We start from the raw sequence: 18325 nt of genomic DNA on the forward strand, positions 1-18325 counted from the left end.
AGATTATGACAAAGTACCAATCCAATGCTGCCATCTAGTGGGCATGTTGGTTGGCAAAAGACTATATTGGAGACTTTTTATATCTATTTCGAAGCATTTCAGGTATGCAGAGAATACAGTTCCCGAAGGATCATGTGACACAGCAGGTCAAAAATGGTTAAGGTTGCCTTAAAATTTAGTATTATGCATAAATAATACATGATACTATATATCTGGAATATGAGCAATCACTTTTACTAATATCTTTAGAAGTCTTTAAGAAAATATTTCTATTTTCTATCTTTCCTCACTCATGGCAACTTTAATATAAAATAGTATTTTTTATTTCAGATCATTTTCTGTATCATGGAGCCTCTTAAATTAAAGAGTTTAATTTAATGGATTGTAATTTTATACATGAAAAAATAATTGAAATATTTTAAGGGAATATTGCTTGTGAAGAGGAGAGAATCTGTTATTTCAATAGACCCAGCTGTTTTCTTTTGAAAGTAACCTTGTAGTTGTCATTACTGAATCATTTATTAGAAATCCATATTAATAAGCATAAAAGATCAGGCCATTTTTTGTGTAACACCTGCTTGAGTTTTTAAAAAAGTAGTTGTGGGAAAAAAAAGTAGAATCATGCTTTGGAAATATGTAACTCTGGTATTTCTATGAAGATCATGCAAACCCATTGAAGAAGTAACATTTATTCATGCTAGCTATACAGTGGTACCTTGGTACTATCATTAATTGGTTCGGGAAGGCTGGATGAGTATCAAACAATTTTTTCCCCATAAGGAATAATGTAGTGAGTTACAAGGCAGCTGACAGTGACAAATTCTAGTTTGCGCATCAGTACCAAAACAAATGATGAGTAGCAGAACAAAATGTTTGTGTCAAAATGCTTTGATTATCAAATTTGATGAATTTCAAAGCAGTTGAGTACCAGGATACTACTGTATCAGCTTGTAAGAACATATCTATTTCTATTTAATAGTAGGGTAACCCCCTATTTTCCTACCGATGAAAGGAATGTAAGTATTCACCATGTGCACCAAAGCACTGTTTTGGTTATATTCTTGTTGTTTTGTTCTCTGGTAAGGAACTCTGGAATTTGCTCTGGTATAGTGAAAAGACAATACAAAATCTACTTCCATTGCTCAGCTAAAAATATATAAGGATGGTGAACCAGAACAAGCTGATTTATGTGATCAAGAATGAAATGAATGACATTTGAAAGCAACCAATAAGTGTCATGGGGGGAAGCTTGAGGAAATGATTTAGGGAAGTCAGCAGATCACTCAAAGGGAAATTGCTGTGAAGCTTAGCATTTAATAAGAACACGTGGGTCACATTACTGTTGTTCTTCAATAGTTTATATAAGATGGACTCCTCCCTTGCTGAAGTAGAGATCAAAGAGTTGTCATTTGCCAGCAATTGTGATGTTACAAGATTTAAAGTGAGGAATTAATTCACAGCATTATAATAGCCAATAAAATAGCCAATGAAATAGTCAATAGTAAATTTTTGAGTCAATTATGACTCAGAAATGAAACCTCAGCCGTTATAAAATTATCTCACCTTTGCTGGGGAGAAGGGGGATGGAATCCCAGACTTCATAAATTATCATTTTTACAGATGCAGATGACATTATTCACATAGATTTCCTTGAAACTATTAACTCAATGCACTTCCTTTTAACACTTAAGACAACAATTAAGACAGGAACTAAACAGAATTGGAAACACAATAAATTTGTCTGGAATATAAGGTCTCCTACCTGAGTAGGTGGTTGGACTAGAAGACCTCCAAGGTCCCTTTCAACTCTGTTCTGTTTTCTGTATGAGAGCATTTGTGAGAGGGACAAAACAAAAATAAAGACAACTTAGGCTGCTAATCCTTCAGAGCAGTATGTTACTGAAAGGTCTTGAGAGAAGGAAGGACAGCAAAAAGAGTTCTAAAAGTTTTATACAGCTAGAACCAAGAGATGTAAACATGGATATGGACTGGCTCTCAAAACTGGATTCCATGCCACAAGATCTCTTTTCCATGCATAATGAGATGGAAGAATAAAAACAGCAGCTGAACAGGAAATATGCTGAACATCGTAGTGCCATACCCCAAATGAAAACTGAGGAAGGACTCCCAGTTTTGCTTCATGGTGAGACAGACGCAGGAAGACAGGGCTCTGCTTTCCATGTCTGATTTCACCCTGCTGTGGGCCCTAAAAGGGCCTAAAAGTCGACTCGAAGAGGTGATGAAGAAGGAGAGGTGCCTCATCGATCATGGAGAGATGGCGGTGTTTCCATTCAATTTGAGGAAAACCCTCCAAACCAGCAGGGGAAAGACTGGCTAAATTCCTGTGGCCACCCATTAGCTGCTGACAACCAAAGAAGAAAAAACACCAATTAGCAGATCGTAAGCAGCATGTTTGAAACTGGGTGAGAACATTAATCCTTTCTTTACTACTTTACAACTGAATTTCCTGGGAAAGGCTCCCAAGAGGCTAAACTCTCCGAACGTGAATGGAAGCAGTGTTTTAATTTTTTTATGGGGGACAGAAATACATAATACTAAAGTGGAAGTAACATAAAGCTACAGCTTTGATAAATTTGAGAACTGAGATAATTGTTAAGATTTTCTCTTTGGGAAAAAAACATTCTCTTCAAAAAAAAAAATTCTTTGTCTTAAGAATGGAAAATGGATTTTAAATGACATCTAGTGGTGGATTTGAGTATAGCACTACAACTAGCTTCCTGGCTGCTTGGTGACTCCTAGCTTAATGGAGAACAGCTGGCAATAAAGGAAAATATTTTGGCATATGTATCACCCTGATCTTCTTGGACTATAAACTCCTACTGAGCTTGGACTTTTAATCTCAAGAACTATTGGGAGAGAAAGAAAAAAATTACCTTCGAGTATGTCTGGCTAGGAGAGACTTTTGAGCTGTTTTCAGGGTGGTTGAACATTTTGAACACTTTGAACATTGTGGATTACAATCTTGCCTGACTGACAATTCTTGGACACCTGAGACAAAAGATTACTACAAAATATTGCTTTTAGGACTGGTTCAACTCTTATTAAAATTGGTGATACCAGAGGATTTCCAGAAATGATGCCTCAAGAAAAAATAAACACCTTTCAGAAGGAAATATACTCTATGCTACAAATAATTCACCAAACAATTGTCACACACAAAGAGGACACAAAAAGAAACCCTAATCAGACTAAATATAATTTAGATAATATAAATGAGCAAATCTCCAAACTAAATCTGGAACTAGAAAATTCCCAGACAACGACAAAGTATGAACAAATAAACCAGAAATCAGAAGATGAAGCATTGGAAATGGACCTAGAGATGGAAGAAATTAAAAAAAGGAAAATATAAACTATCATGTACATATAAAATACTGCAAGACTTAGACATAACAACAAAAATGGAAAAGATATTTTACCCCTTAGGTCTGCAAAACATACCTGAAGATAAGGAAGAAGATTTTTAAAAATGGAATATAGAGCTGTCAGGGGAAATGTCACAATTTGGGAGACAAAAAATGAAAAGAGAAATTGAGAGAGAAGGAAAGTGGTAGTTGCTCAAGGAATATAAATGGATGGAATACCCCCCTCCCAAAAAAAATACCCTGCCTAAATACCCTTTCTCATGCCGAGCAACTTTTACAAAAATAGAAAGAAAATGCCTGGGCAATTTAATTGCCTTGGCTTGGAAAGCTACTTGGCAAAGAAAGAAAGTGAGAGTTAGATTTAAGAAAACAGAAGACTTGACCTATTAGAGGGGGCATTACATGTTTAAATATTTGTTTGGTTAAAAGAACGGATGACCCTTAGATATAATTAGGCTTTTATAATGAAAGATATGATTTAGAACTAAAATAGCATTCTTTTTTTCCTTTTTTAATATGGGAAATATGAAAATAAGAGGATGGCTGGTATGAATAAATCTTTTAGCTAAATGTAATTAATATTGAGAAAATCATAACTGACAAAGATATTTCAAATATTGATGGGAAAATAAACCTTAATAGGAACATGAAAAACAGGATATTGATGTATGAATTGACATTGTTCTACTAGTAAAATATGATGAGGATGTTTATATCTAACTTTGTATGCATCTATAGCAATAAGAACTGTAACTGTGATGAGGGGAAAATGGAAAAAAATATGGGGAAGAAAGGAGGACCAGGGAAAAATACTGGATTATGTAGTACTGAACAGATTTATATTGAAGAAGTTAATGTTAAATATGTGAACTCAGACAACAAGTTCTTTACTAAGCACTAAAGATTGTAATTTTTAAATATCAATAAAACATTAAAAAAAGAAAGAATACTCAGGAAGCTTGTGCAACATAAAACCCTTGATTTTCCTTTGTACTATGGGCTTATCTGCACTGTTGGTTATCCCATCACCATAATAAGCAGGCAGCCATTTCTGGGGGTGCAGGAGCAGAAGTTATTGTAATCTATTAATCTCCCACTAACTTTCTAAGTGACCTCAGACTGTGTTTCTCTGCTTGACTTGCAAATTATATTTTTTTTCATGTTCTGTAGCATCAAAAACATCCTCCTTGCTTGGAATGGAGGATTTCAGTTTGCTGCAGGCCAACTTCCGCAGTTTAGTGGCTACTCTGCAGAGAAACATTACCCCTAAATTAATGCTTATCGGCAGTTTAAAGGATGCACATCTTGGAATATCCAACCAAATAAGCAAAGAGATTAGCCACTGCTTTCCTGAAGTACAGAATTATCCAATGGGGGATGGGGGTGGTAGCCTCCAGTCATATTTTACAACGTATTGCCAAAATTTATCAGTCTGGACAAGATTTTTCCAGCATAGGACAGGAGCAGTTTAAATGCTAAACATGAATAGGTCTAAGATTAATCAATAAAAAACCTTCTAACTAAATAGGCTTAAGTGAAGTAAACATAAATGATCATAACATTATGATTAAATAAAATGTGCTTATTGATTTGTTAATTCATTATTTTTGCTCTCCTGTTTTTATTGTTCATTAGTTCTTTTTATTGACCCTTCAGAACAAACTTGGAAGCAGCCTTGAGATTTTTTTTTAAAAAATGAACAAATTATTTGATCTTGCCAAGCTGAGCACTTTTTCCCCAAATATATTTTATTTGCACATTTCATCTGCAATGCTATGGTGCCAAGAAAGAGAGGAGCATCTGTTGCCCCTCTTCTATTTTCACCCAGCCTGCATTTTTCCATGCTTGCAAAAATAAGTAAAACAAACTATGAAAAAGATTTTAAGGGGGGGATAGGAAGTGAGTAAATATGCATCCAGGGAAAAATTATAAACTTCCTGTTTGATCATTGAGAGAAAGATAGGTTTTTTTAAAATATACTTTTTAATGAAGAGAAGCAAATATTCCTTTATTCTCATTTTCACTTTGTATATGTAGTTTCCATCTTTTTCTCCCTTCTATCCATTTCGTAATACAGCCAATATACATGACATTTTAAAGAATAATTTGAAAAAAAAGTAGATTGGTTCCTTGAGAAATTATCCTTAATACTTAAGAGAAGTCTGGAAAAGATTACATACAGTACCTTTATTACTTTCCAGCCCTGGGGTATTCAAAGAACAAAAACTCTAATAAGCAGAGCTCAAAGGCTGGTGTGGTAAAACTTATCTGAATTCTTTATGAAGAGAAAATGTTTCAATATACCCATTCTAAATCCAGTTCCACTTAAATGGGGACAAAACCTTCCTTCACTTGTACAGCCCAAGGAACTTGTCATTTCATTTGAAATATAACCACATTTTTTTTGTAAACATGACTACTGAATGTCAGCAATAAAGATGGCTACCTATCTAGAATGGAAAAAAAAAATTCTCCACATCTTCTTTTTGATCAAGAGGCAATATTAAATTCCCCATCCACACAAAGGTCTAAGAGTATTTTTGGTGTTAGGTTGATGTGATATCCATGACCATTTAGATTTATTTTAATCAACAGTAGTTCATGCCAGTATAAAAAAATCCCTGTCGTTTTAACAGAGTTCAATAAAAATGACTAAATGAGGCATGCATGGAGAGGAGAGCATGAATAACCATGGGCGAGCATGAAGAGTTTTTATCAATATTCTTTATTTCTTCCAGTACTGTATTAGACAAATAGCGAAGAGATTTAAATAAAATAAAATCTCTGAGAGAAGAGATTTAAATAAAATAAAATAAAATAAAAAAGAACGTGCCACCTGATTCAGAAAAATGTTTGTGGACATATGGAAATTGTTTAATTGCCACCTGGCATCAAAATGTTTCTCATAAATCAGTTCAATCCTTAGGTTCCCCACTCCAAGGAATTTTGTCCTATGATGCACTGTTTTGCCCAGTTAAAGGTGATGTATGAGAGTTTTAGTAGTATATAGATGACTGTATCGATATTGGGAGATTGCTTATGTGTGCTGCCTTTAGTTATTAGGACTGGGACAGAATATAAACACTGAGGGCAGAAAAGAAGCAATGGGTAAAAACTAATCAAGGAGAGAAGCATCTAAAACTAATAAGAAATTTCCTGATAGTTAAAACAATTAATCAGTGGAACAACCTGCCTCCAGAAGTTGTGAATGTTCCATCACTGGAAGATTTCAAGAAGAGATTGGACAACCATTTGTCTGAAATGCTATAGAATCTATTCTATTTGTATCAGGCATTTTATGAATCATGCAATCAATTTGGGACGAGGGATGGGGCTGTTTGTTTGATGTTTTTTTTTAAATTTTGGGAATGCACTGTGATACTACATCTACAATTATTTATATACAATTTTATTCTAAATTTACTCTTATTTTAGTCAACAATATAGACAGGTAATCTCGTTGTGGACAAGAATAGAAACAACTCCTGTAGAATATAGACAAGGAGACATTTTTACTTTGCAGTGATGATATAGACTTTCCTTGAAATGTGAGAGAATATGCTGTGGAGTGCCCATGACACGGATGTCTGAAATTTAAGTGGAAGTCATGAAAAATTTTGGAAATCCAAGATACCAGAGCTTAAGATATTCAAACTGCCTTGAACTCAGCTCTCAGAATTTTTCTAACAGTTAAATTGTGATTTTTAATAGGATAAATTATTGACTATATGGACAGCAATCAAATATGTGTTTTATTAATCTATATTAAATTAAATCAAATTTAGTTTGTCTTTACCCCTCACTTCAGTATTGTGGCATCCACAACTTGGTTAAATGAAAACCTTTATAATTGAAATATGTAAGAAAATACAAGCTGTCAAGACTTAATTTTATTTGCTCATGAGCATTCTAAACAATTTGGTCCAATTGTTTTATAGTAAAATCATTTTTTTTTCTTCCATTCAATCATGTCCGATTCTCAAACACTGCCTGACAAGTCCCTGCAGTTATTTTGGCAAGTTTTTTCAGAAGTTGTTTGGCACTGATTTCTTTCCAGGGCTGAAAGTTTCTGGTGCAGTCACCCAAATGGCTTTGTGCCCAATGCAGAACTAGAATTTATGGTCTCTTGGTTTTTATCCCAATGCCCCAAGTACTACACCAAACTGGTTCTAGTAACAGCATACATCTAGTCAATTTACCTTGCAAAAGATTAATATTTTAATATTACAGACTATTTCATCTAAACTGGAACATCAGGTTTTTTTTTTTAAAAAAAAACCAAACATCTAAATTAGGTGCACAGTCCAATTGGAGCCCACATATCAAGATGGTAATGTAATGCTACCACTTGATTAACAGTCTACGTTGCTACTGTTTATCATGAATCTGAGAATGTTAAGATACTTTCATTATGCTTGCTTAGGATTCCAGCAGAATGTGTGCATGCACTCACACATGTAACTTTTTTTTCTGTTGTGTCCTCATGCTATCAGCTTCATTTAATCTCCAGCTGATGTTCCTGAAGTCTAAAGTTGTCCTTAGCTAAGCAATTGTTAGAACTTTCCCACTTAACCATACACAAGTCTTATGTGGATAACAATCTGATAGTCCATTAATTATTCTGCTACTGGTGCAACCACGTGAAATCTAAGCAGTGAGATCAGCTAGCTCAAACCATTTCAGGCATATCCCCACCCCTGAACTTCCAGCACTGCTTTCAGGACTATTCTGCTTTGATTGACAGCTCAGAGACCTGAATGAAATTGAACAGCAGCTAGCCAGTAGTGGTAATATATTGAGATAGGTGCATAGTGAAGCAAGAGCTCTCTCTGCTGGTTCATAGCATAATTATTCCCACACTTGTCAGCTGCTGAGGGACTGCATTTGAACATAAGTTTTAGAGTAATTCTTAAGTAGAACAACAGGGTTGGAAAGGAACTTGGAGGTCTACTAGTCCAACTCTCTAGGAAATGCTAGACCATTCCAGACAAATGATTCTTCAATCTTTTCTTGAAAACCTCCAGTGGAGTACTCCCAATTTCTGGAGATCAATTGATCTCAGCGAGGACATTCCTCCTTAGTTCTACGTTGGATCTGTCTTTAATGATCTTCCTCCCATTCCTTCTTGTCTTGCTCCCAAGTGTTTTGGATAACAGGTCAACCTCCTCTTCTCTGTGACAAAGAAGTACTGCTATAATGTCACTCCTAGTTAACCCTGCTTTTGTTTGACTGTATACACTTAGTTCCTGCAACCGTTTATCGTAGTGCTAAACCTTTGCGAATAAGGAGCTAGACTATCAACTCACTTAGTGTACCTGGGCAATGTACCTGTATCCTTAAGGACATCAAGTGTTTATCCATCTGTCAAATCACCTCATCCTTCAACACAATCCTGCATTAAGAATAAATAATAGATTTCACTGATATACGAGGGCAATTTGGAAATAAACCTCCGTTTGGTTATCAATGAGAGACACTCGCAGATACAGAACTTTTATTATACACATTAGAAAACTACAACATTACTTTTCAGCATAATCGCCATTCAAATTGAGACACTTGTCATAACGTCTTACAAGGTTTGAAATTCCTTAATAGTAGTTGCTTGGCACCAAATCACACCAATGGGGTGGGGTGGGGGGTGATCAAAAACATAATATGCTAAGAACTTTGAATAAGGGATGCTTTCGCTTGCCCAAATATAACTTGTTTTCAAATTATAAATGATTGGTATACTTTGAACATGGATGGGAAATTAAAATTGAAAAAGTAAAAAGAGGATATGGATTAAATGTGGAAATTGAGCGCAAATGCAATTAAGATATGCTTTGGTTAGAAAATATATTTTAAACTGATATTATTGATATTATTAGAAAAATATAACAAATGTTGATATGCAATTGTATGTTAACAAAAATAAGAATTGTATTTGCTTAGTGCGGAAAAATGGTTATTACCAGAAGAGAGGATGTATTGTAGGGTGTAATATTGGACTTAGTTGGAAGAAGCTTGTATGTACCACAGAATCACTAATGGATTCAGTCATCACGTTGTCTATTGAGCACTTGTTTGTGAATATATATATATATTCAAATTTCTTTTTGCTGACAAAGAGTTAAGAGTTAAATGGGAGACTAGAATTGAGCTTCTTTGCTCTCATCAGGATTCAAACCTGGGCAGCCTGCATACTAGGCAGTTGTATTATGCTGTGTCATGTGTCATGCTGGCTCAGGAATTCTGGGAGTTGAAGTCCATGAGTCATAAAAGAGCCAAGGTTGCCTACCCCTGCTCTAGGCCAAGGCTTTTCAACCAGTGGTACGGGTACCACCTGTGGTACATTGGCACCTGGCAGGTGGTACGCGACCATCCTAGAAAAGTAGTAGCGGGAGAGGGGAATGAGCTGAACTGGTGGCAACACCACACAAGCCTGAGCGAGAGATGGCTGGAACTACAGGGCTGTCAGGGCTCAGTGGAAGCGCCAAGATCAGTGCCAGGCTCCAGCTGGAACTCGGCGCTGATCCTGGCACTTCTGCTGAGCCCAGAAGCGCCGATCAGCTGGAATGTTGCGGCATCTCCAGGGTCTTGTGATTTACATTCAGATGCTTGGCAACTGATTCATATTTATGACAGTCAGTGTCCCAGGGTCATGTGAAGTGACCAAAACCTGCTGCAAACACCCAGCAGACGGGGGGAAGAAAAACCAACCACCACCACCCCTGCTGCCAATCCTCAACAGAAATGCTCACAATGAAAACCTCGGACAGGAGGAAGAGCGCCACTGGGAAGGCAGGCGTCTTGCTCGGCTGTGGCTTGGGGGGTACTTTTTTCAGTTCCATTGTAACTTTGAACAGTCACTAAGTGAACTGTTGTAAGTCGAGGACTACCTGTACTTCCATCACTTTTTCCTTTTTTTGGTCAAGTTTTTGACACCATGCTAGGCAACTGGTGTACTCAGATATTGTTGTTGTTGTTAGTTGCGAAGTCGTGTCCGACCCATCGCGACCGTATGGACAATGTTCCTCCAGGCATTCCTGTCCTCTACCATCTTCTGGAGTCCATTTAAGCTCACGCCTACTGCTTCAGTGACTCCATCCAGCCACCTCATTCTCTGTCGTCCCCTTCTTCTATTGCCCTCAATCTTTCCCAGCATTAGGCTCTTCTCCAGTGAGTCCTTCCTTCTCATTAGGTGGCCAAAGTATTTGAGTTTTAGCTTCAGGATCTGGCCTTCTAAAGAGCAGTTAGGGTTGATCTCCTCTAGGACTGACCGGTTTGATCGCCTTGCAGTCCAAGAGACTCAGATATTGCCACATCCTAAAAGTGGTACAATGGGTGAAAAGGTTGAAAAGCCCTGCTCTAGGCCACTGGTCGAATCACGCTCCACGAACTTCACTAGCAGTGCTCCTTTGGCATCGTCACATTTGGCGGGATTTTCTATCACACCACTTCGTGTGGGTGCTGGTTCATGATAATGCTCGCCCCCATACCGCTAGACGCACCCAAGAACTTCTGAAGCAATTCCGTTGGGATGTTTTTGATCACCTCCCCTTATAGCCCAGATTTGGCACTGAGTGACTACTAAAGAATTTCAAACCTTGTAAGACGTTATGACAAGTGTCTCAATTGGAATGACGATTATGTCGAAAAGTAATGTTGTAGTTTTCTAATGTGTGTAATAAAAGTTTTGTATCTGCGAGTGTCTGTCCTTGATAACCAAACAGAGGTTTACTTCCGAATTGTCCTTGTATATACAGGGAGATTGACGGGAAACCAAGCTGGCAAAATAAACCATAACCATAATGTATCAGTTCATTATCTAAACTATTTTGTATGATCAATTAGTGAGTTCCAATATGCAGAAACCAAGTCACAGTACATACTAGAACATATTTGCATAATGTACAGGTAGCTGCAGAGGAAAATAAAACATTTCCAGTGCATGACAAAATTGCACTCTCATTAAAATATCATGATATAGATATGACAGTGCCTTTTTTTCATTCATTGTGTAATGCGTCAAAGAGGAAAATCAGCTTTTATTATAACTGTGAACAGCTTTTTTTAAAAAAAGAAAAATCTTACCTTCAACAAATGCTAGCATCTTTTTTTTTAAAAAAAAATCATTCTTCTGCTAACAGGTTGAAGCATTCTAAGTGACACTTAGTGGCAACAAATTAAACAAATTTTGAAATATTTGTGAAAGATATATCTGAATTGATGTAGAGGTATACTCATTCTGACTGGATAGACTTATAACTGATAATATGGGTTTATTTGGTATGACTTAGTAAAAAAACTCTAGCAAGAATCAACTAGGCATTGTATATAAATAAACTCAAAATGTGCATTAGTCAAAAAGATTTTGAAAATATAATTTCTAGTCTAGTTAAATTCTGCACCTTTTACAGGATCTAATCTGGGTCAGTCACAGGAACCAGAACTTTAGTCTTCAGAGATTTTGGACTCGTTCTGGAGCCCATCCTCTGCACCTTTTATACAGCTAATTTCTTAATATTTATACTCATTTATAGCTGAAGTTTTGAATTCTTGTTATCAAAGGAAACTTCAAATACTTCCAAGAGTCCTTCTAGCAATTCCACTCGAATATTAGATAACATATACATACAAAACTTGGGTTGTAGCAACTACATGTTTGAAACATTATGAAATATTGCCCATGAAAGTATACATTCTTTATTCAGATCCTTATGCTAAAATGAACTCTAAGAAGTTGGAGGAATTTCCATCATGACAACTAGGATTCAATGGAAATTCAACAAGTCTGGATATTTGGAAAACATTTTAAGGGGCCAAATGCATGACAAAAGTATCATTTGAGAAAGGAATTTTATTTCAAGCTTCTAAGGGAGGGGGAATTACAAACCATAGGGAATAAAAACATTAGAAACTATTCCAAAATTGGCTGTAGCTTTAAAATAAAAGATTCAAGCAGGTTTTACAATGAAGAATACCCAATGAAACGGTTTTAAAAGATTTTAAAAGTATTGGCTTTACCATATTTGCTATCCCATTATTTTAAAAAAAAGCTGGGCATAAATATTCCGTGCATTCGTATGCATTATTTGGTGTTGCATATTATATACCTTGGTACAGTATTTAAATTATCAACGAAGAGTCCAACACAGTGCATTTATAAATAACGTAGTCATTATAAATCACATTGAAAACATTGCTATTTTCATTGTTACAAATTCAGTATCCCAGTGAACATAGAAAGAAAGTAGCTACAACGATCAATAGTTGACTTTATTTTTTAATATAAAAGATATTAATGGAAACCCCCCTACCACTTCCTTCCCTAAATGTAATGCTTTACCTCTTTGAAATAAAAATAAAGTACTAATTCTATATACATCACATGTACCATACAAAAATGTATCCAAATTTTCTATTGCTACCAAAGTGTTCTAAAATTAAAAGTTACATAAATCCCCTCACTGAAGCAAAGATTACAAGTTACAAAAAAGTCAAATTACACACAACCCATCAAGTTATTTTATACAACCATTTTCAAGACAACTTTTTCTCTCAAAGCAAATTGTCTTATGTGCCTGTATAAAAATGTATATCAATATACTTTCTTATTTATTTCTCTTTATAAAGCAAAGTAATACATTTTCTATATAATAAATATAACACAGGGAGGCACATAAAATCCAGGGGAAATAGATGAGATATGGGTTTGTGAGAAATAATACATTTAACAAGTTTAAGCAAGTGTTGCGTAAACACAACAAATGTCTAAAATAGTATCTTGGGCAACAATGGAGTGTTTTTAAAGATTTTTTTCAACTGTTGTATATAGCATAATTTTATTTTCATTATATTTCTCACAAAGTACCCTCCAAAATAATGTAATTCCTTATTTAAAATATTTATTTGTTGTCATAAATTTACATTTAGGTATGTGGTACTTTGTGCAAAGAGTAATGATTTTTTGCAAAGTCAAACATTCAGAGGCCTTGTTAAAAACTATGGATCACAAAAAAGTTACATAAGCAGCACCGCATCATAATATATGATCTACTAAACCAATCTGATGTTATTTCCTTAAAAAGTCCCTTAGCACCTAATGCTGGATAGTGATGCCTATGTATTTTTTTTTAAAGTGAAAACAAATGGAAGCAACAATCTATCTTTTTCCCAAATAAAAGAAAGAAATTTTTAAAAAGCTACATCTAAAATCAGAATAAGTTAAGAGCTGACTATACATATATATACATTTTATGAACACTATGAACAAGATATATTTTAATGGAAATGCTTGAAACAGCAACATAATGATAAAACTTTAAATCAATATGGCAATGGTGATTTAGAGAAGCTGCTCAACCAGTTTAGTCTGCAGAATTCTGCCACTGGATCAATGATTACTGAGCTGTATCTTCAATACATTCTTGTAGACAAAGAGGTTAATTTGTAGTTCTCTATACAAGGTTGTTTTATATCTTGGTGACAACCTATGTTAGTCAATATCACTGAAGTCACTGACTGGCTCTCCATGAACTCTATTTAAGTGGTTCATAGCACGATCAAAAGCAACTCTTACAGCTTTACGAATACTTGAGTTTCGACCTTCCATCATTTTTAATTTATCTATTGTTTCGTCGATCCCAAGCGGAATCATTTTGGATTTTGGAAGCCACTGCCTGTAAATAGATTAAAGAAGAAGTTTTAAAAATGATACAAAATAATTAAATACTGAGTGCTTCTCCAGCAATTCTTTTTTAAAAATGTCTATCTTATCATTTTAACTAACGGTGTATATCTTTTGGGGGCTGGTGAAGCAATGAGTCTTTGCCACAGTTCCAAATTTGATGGGGCCAAGACAAGAACAGGGTTTAATTTAAACTTTACTTCATTTTAAGCTTGAAAAAATATAATCCGACAATCCATTCAAATTAGAATATAATTTAGTGGCAACTTTTAGAAGAAATATGGGAATTTATGGATTATGTACTTATTTAACAAATTTATGATTCCCCCATCCCACTGAAAGTGTCTCTGGGCAGTATACTGTACAATTAAAACATATATCACAATATCACAACTGTTGAAAACTTAAAAATAAATAAAAAGAATATCTAAACACAAAATAATCGTCCTACAGGCTTCCCATGGGATCCCCAAGATTGCTGGAAAAAACACATTTTCAGGAATTTCAGAAAGGCAGAGATAGGGCTATCTTCATGCAGTTCCTTCTTTACAGCTGTGTTTCTCACAGGTGGTATGGCAAGGTCGAGAGGGTTTTTTTCTAATTTCTGGGCCTCCAGCCAGGTCTCTTTTAGTCAATAACAAATTGTAATAGCATATTTCGCCACAAGATGTCACCAATGCCATTTAAAACTTTTTAAATCCCGAGTTTTAGTACTAGTTTTTCAAGGTTTGTTTCTTTTCTTTTTAAACGTCAGTATCTCCAGTAAGAACATGAAAACTTTTAGTTTCCAAATTTCAAAGGTATATGCATCCAATTAAATTAGAATTGTTCTTGTAATTGCTCTATTCCCCTAGGTAGTCAATCCCTGCTGTTCTTACGAGGGTGGGTTAAGAATTCCTTTCCCTCTCTCCTCACAGGGGGAAAAATACTTTGGGCAGCTTTTGCAGGAAAAATATTTAAAGTCTTAAAGAGAAGATCAGATCTCATCCAATTTCATCCGCGTTGCTTTAAAGGTGCTTGGTTGTAGTTTTGACTTTGGCTGTCAGCAGCTTAATGACGAGCCATATTGCTATGGCCGGTCTTTTCCCCGCCAGTTTGGAGAGCTGCCCCAGATCAAGCGGAAGGGCTGCCGCCCTTTCACAATCAAGCAGGGATCCTCTCCTTGCTCGTCGCCCCTACAGGGCAACTTTCGACCCTCTCCAGGCTCCCCCAGCGGGATAAAACCGGATGCTGAAGACAAGAGCTCACCTCCTTACGTCCACCAGTGCCGCGATGGCAAACCGGAAGCTGAGCCCAAGATTTTTGTTGCTAAGCGAAAGTTATGAAGTGAGTGTTCCCCATTTTACGACCTTTCTTGCCACAGTTGTTAAATAAATCACTGCAGTTGTTCAGATAGCAACATGGTTGTTCAGTGAATCTGGTTTCCACATTGACTTTGCTTGTTAAAAGGCTGCAAAAGCTGATCACATGACCTCAGGACACTACAACCCTCATAAATATAAACCAGTTGCAAGCATCTGGATTTTGATCACATGACCATGGGGATGCTGCAATGCTTGTAAGTGTGAAAAATGGTCACAGGTCACTTCTTTCAGTGCTGTTGTAACTTCAAATGGTCACTAAACAAATGGTTATAAGTCAAGGAGTACCTTATAAACTTTACACTTTAATAAAAATTATTATAATAAAAAGAAAAGTTAAATGAAATATCTCAATTTTATGATGTTTCCTTCAGCTGCCCTTTGCTTTGCAGATCTGTGAAAGTTGTAAAGGCAAGGACTGGTTGCAAAACTACTTTTTCAAAGTCATAACTGCAGATGGTTGCTAAACAAGGCTGTCCTTACATAGACTACTTATACTTAGAAAAGTCTGTTTATTTTTACAAATAACACACTGCTCCTGTAATACAGCATTTGGAGCAATATTTTCCTATCAAAGAGAATTTACAATAAATATCTATTTGTTTTACAAAGAAAAAAAATATTGTAAGGTGAGAGAAGAATTACTTACCAGCTTCTTTTATTATCAAAAAATAAAACCAAAAAAAGTTTTTCATCTGATTTGGTCTGCATTTGTTCACCAATTTTCAATACATCAAGGGGTGGCACTGGTATTGTAACACCATTGTGATGACCAGCAACACGAGGCATTTTAGGGTCAATTATCTATAAAACGGAGAGGCAAACAATGCTAAATAACTAGCAATATTTTAGAGATTCAAAATATGTAAAAATTAATATTACTATGAACTTATGAATAAGTGAAATCTGGAGTTGAGTGTACCAACATTTCTCTCCTGAGATATCCTAACTCAGAATCTAATTTCCACACTAACTTCTCCATTCCCTCTCATCACAGCTCTTCCTCAAGCACTTCCAAATGCTCCACTGGAAATCAAGAGACTGTCATACTGAAGTCTGCTTTTGTAAAGGGATTCTCTGGAAGAAATTTTCTCCAATACTGGACGTAAATTAATTCTGTACAGACTTAATATTCAGCCCAGTAGACATAAGGTGTGCAGGATTTGGGATTCAAAGGCAAAAATTGCTACTATCTGGAACTTTCTAACTACTCTCTGTACTTACAGAGAAATTCTGGTAAAATGTATTAACAGAGTTGCAGAAGGTGCTATATGCGTTTTGTCTTTGAATCTGAAGTTCTATACAATCCTAAAATTCAATTTATTGTAGTTCTTAAAAAATTGCATGTAAAGTAATTATCATATAACAGATTGCATTACTTTCCAGACTGTTGCTCTCACATTTAGTAACAAGATGTGAAATACAGATGTATATGAATGTGTATACACACATACATATCTAAAGAGTTTCAATATGGGTTCATCATTTAAGGTCAGTGTTTAGCTATGCAATGTATTCCAAAGAGATTCAGAAAGTTTTGGTTTTTTAAAAAACTTATGTTTGCCTCTAACTGAACAATCAGATATAAACTTGTTATTTCATTAAGCACTTGTACTTCCTCCTATGAGTGCAAGTTGGCTTATTTTTATGATATGCAAAATACATATTGTTAAATGTTTGTATAACTGAATCTACATGGCAGAGCTACATCCTGCCAACTTCAAAAAACAAGTTATTTATCACATTAGGAATTAAGAAATTACATACTAAATTTTAGATGTGAGTTAACAGAATAACTGGTTTTATCCCTAATGAAAGTTGATTCCTATATACAGATCCTTACTCTATAAATTGGGTTTTCCCCAAAAGATTTTGTTGCAGAGTGCTAACTTACCAGTGCTGGATAGGAAGGATAGCCACTACATTTGGCCCACACAACTTTTAGAGGTTCAAGGACAGAATTGGAAGCATCCGTTGAAATCCACATGTTATTGTGTCCAACTTCTAAAATGAAGAAAGTTATTTTAGAAAATAATTCATTGTGATCTGTATACGGCAAAACCGCGCCCACCCCATTGGGGAAAATGTCCTGATACGTCGTGCAATGTCACGAGTTTGACATGCCTGCCCTATATGAACTAAGATCTGGAAATGTAGTGGTTAAAGTACAGTATTGCCAGAAAACTCTGCCCACAGCCTGGAGTTCAATTCTAACCAGGCTCAAGATTGACTCAGTCTTCCCTTCTTCTGATGTTGATAAAAATGAGAACCCAGATCATTGGAGGCAATGTGCAAATTATGCTTCTACATTGCAGCTGCCCAGAGAGTGCTGTAAAGCACTATGAGGTGAAACATAAGCCTAAATGCTATTGCTATTGTTGTCTGGCATGATTAAAAATCAATTTGGTTTAGAGGTTGCCTTAAACCAAATCTTTGGAAGCAATCCTCAACTTACGACAATTGGGACAGGAATTTTGTTTTCTGAGTGAAGTGGTTATTAAGTGAGTTATAACATAACTGGACCTGATTTTACAACCATTTTTACCTGGTCATAAAATGAATCACTGCAGTGGTAAAGTGAATTTCAGCCATTAAATGAATCTGGCTTCTCTCATTGACTTTGCATGTTAGAAGCCAGCTGAGGACACAAATCTGGGGTCACATGACTGCAAAACGCTGCTGTTTTAAATGCAAGCAGATTGCCAAATGCCAGAATTGAGATGTGACCATGGTGCAATGTTTGTAACTTTGAGGTTAGGTTGTAAGTCACTTTTTTCAGCACCATTGTAACTTTGAGCTATCATTAAAGGAGTGGTCGTAAGTCAAGGACTACTTGTAGTGCAATATTTGATATTTGAGAAAATAATCAAGGAAAGATCATTTGCTGACAGAAGTTTGTTAGC

At 35.7% G+C, this 18325-nt stretch overlaps 1 protein-coding gene across 4 annotated transcripts in view; it reads right to left on the bottom strand.

Annotated features, from left to right (window-relative positions):
• Positions 1 to 12213: 12213 nt before the first annotated feature.
• The window catches only part of BRD1 (bromodomain containing 1), a 57598-nt gene continuing 51486 nt past the window's right edge, over positions 12214 to 18325 (bottom strand). For all 4 annotated transcript variants that reach the window (XM_081331177.1, XM_081331178.1, XM_081331175.1 and 1 more), the window contains 3 exons: positions 17317 to 17426; positions 16072 to 16226; positions 12214 to 14053 (listed from right to left, as the gene is read on the bottom strand). In XM_081331177.1, the coding sequence (XP_081187303.1) occupies positions 13870 to 14053; positions 16072 to 16226; positions 17317 to 17426 (449 nt within the window). In that variant the 3' untranslated portion in view covers positions 12214 to 13869. The remainder of the gene's footprint in view (positions 14054 to 16071; positions 16227 to 17316; positions 17427 to 18325) is intronic.

Source organism: Vipera berus (assembly GCF_964194415.1).
Source record: "Vipera berus genome assembly, chromosome: 6".
NCBI classification, from domain to species: domain Eukaryota; kingdom Metazoa; phylum Chordata; class Lepidosauria; order Squamata; family Viperidae; genus Vipera; species Vipera berus.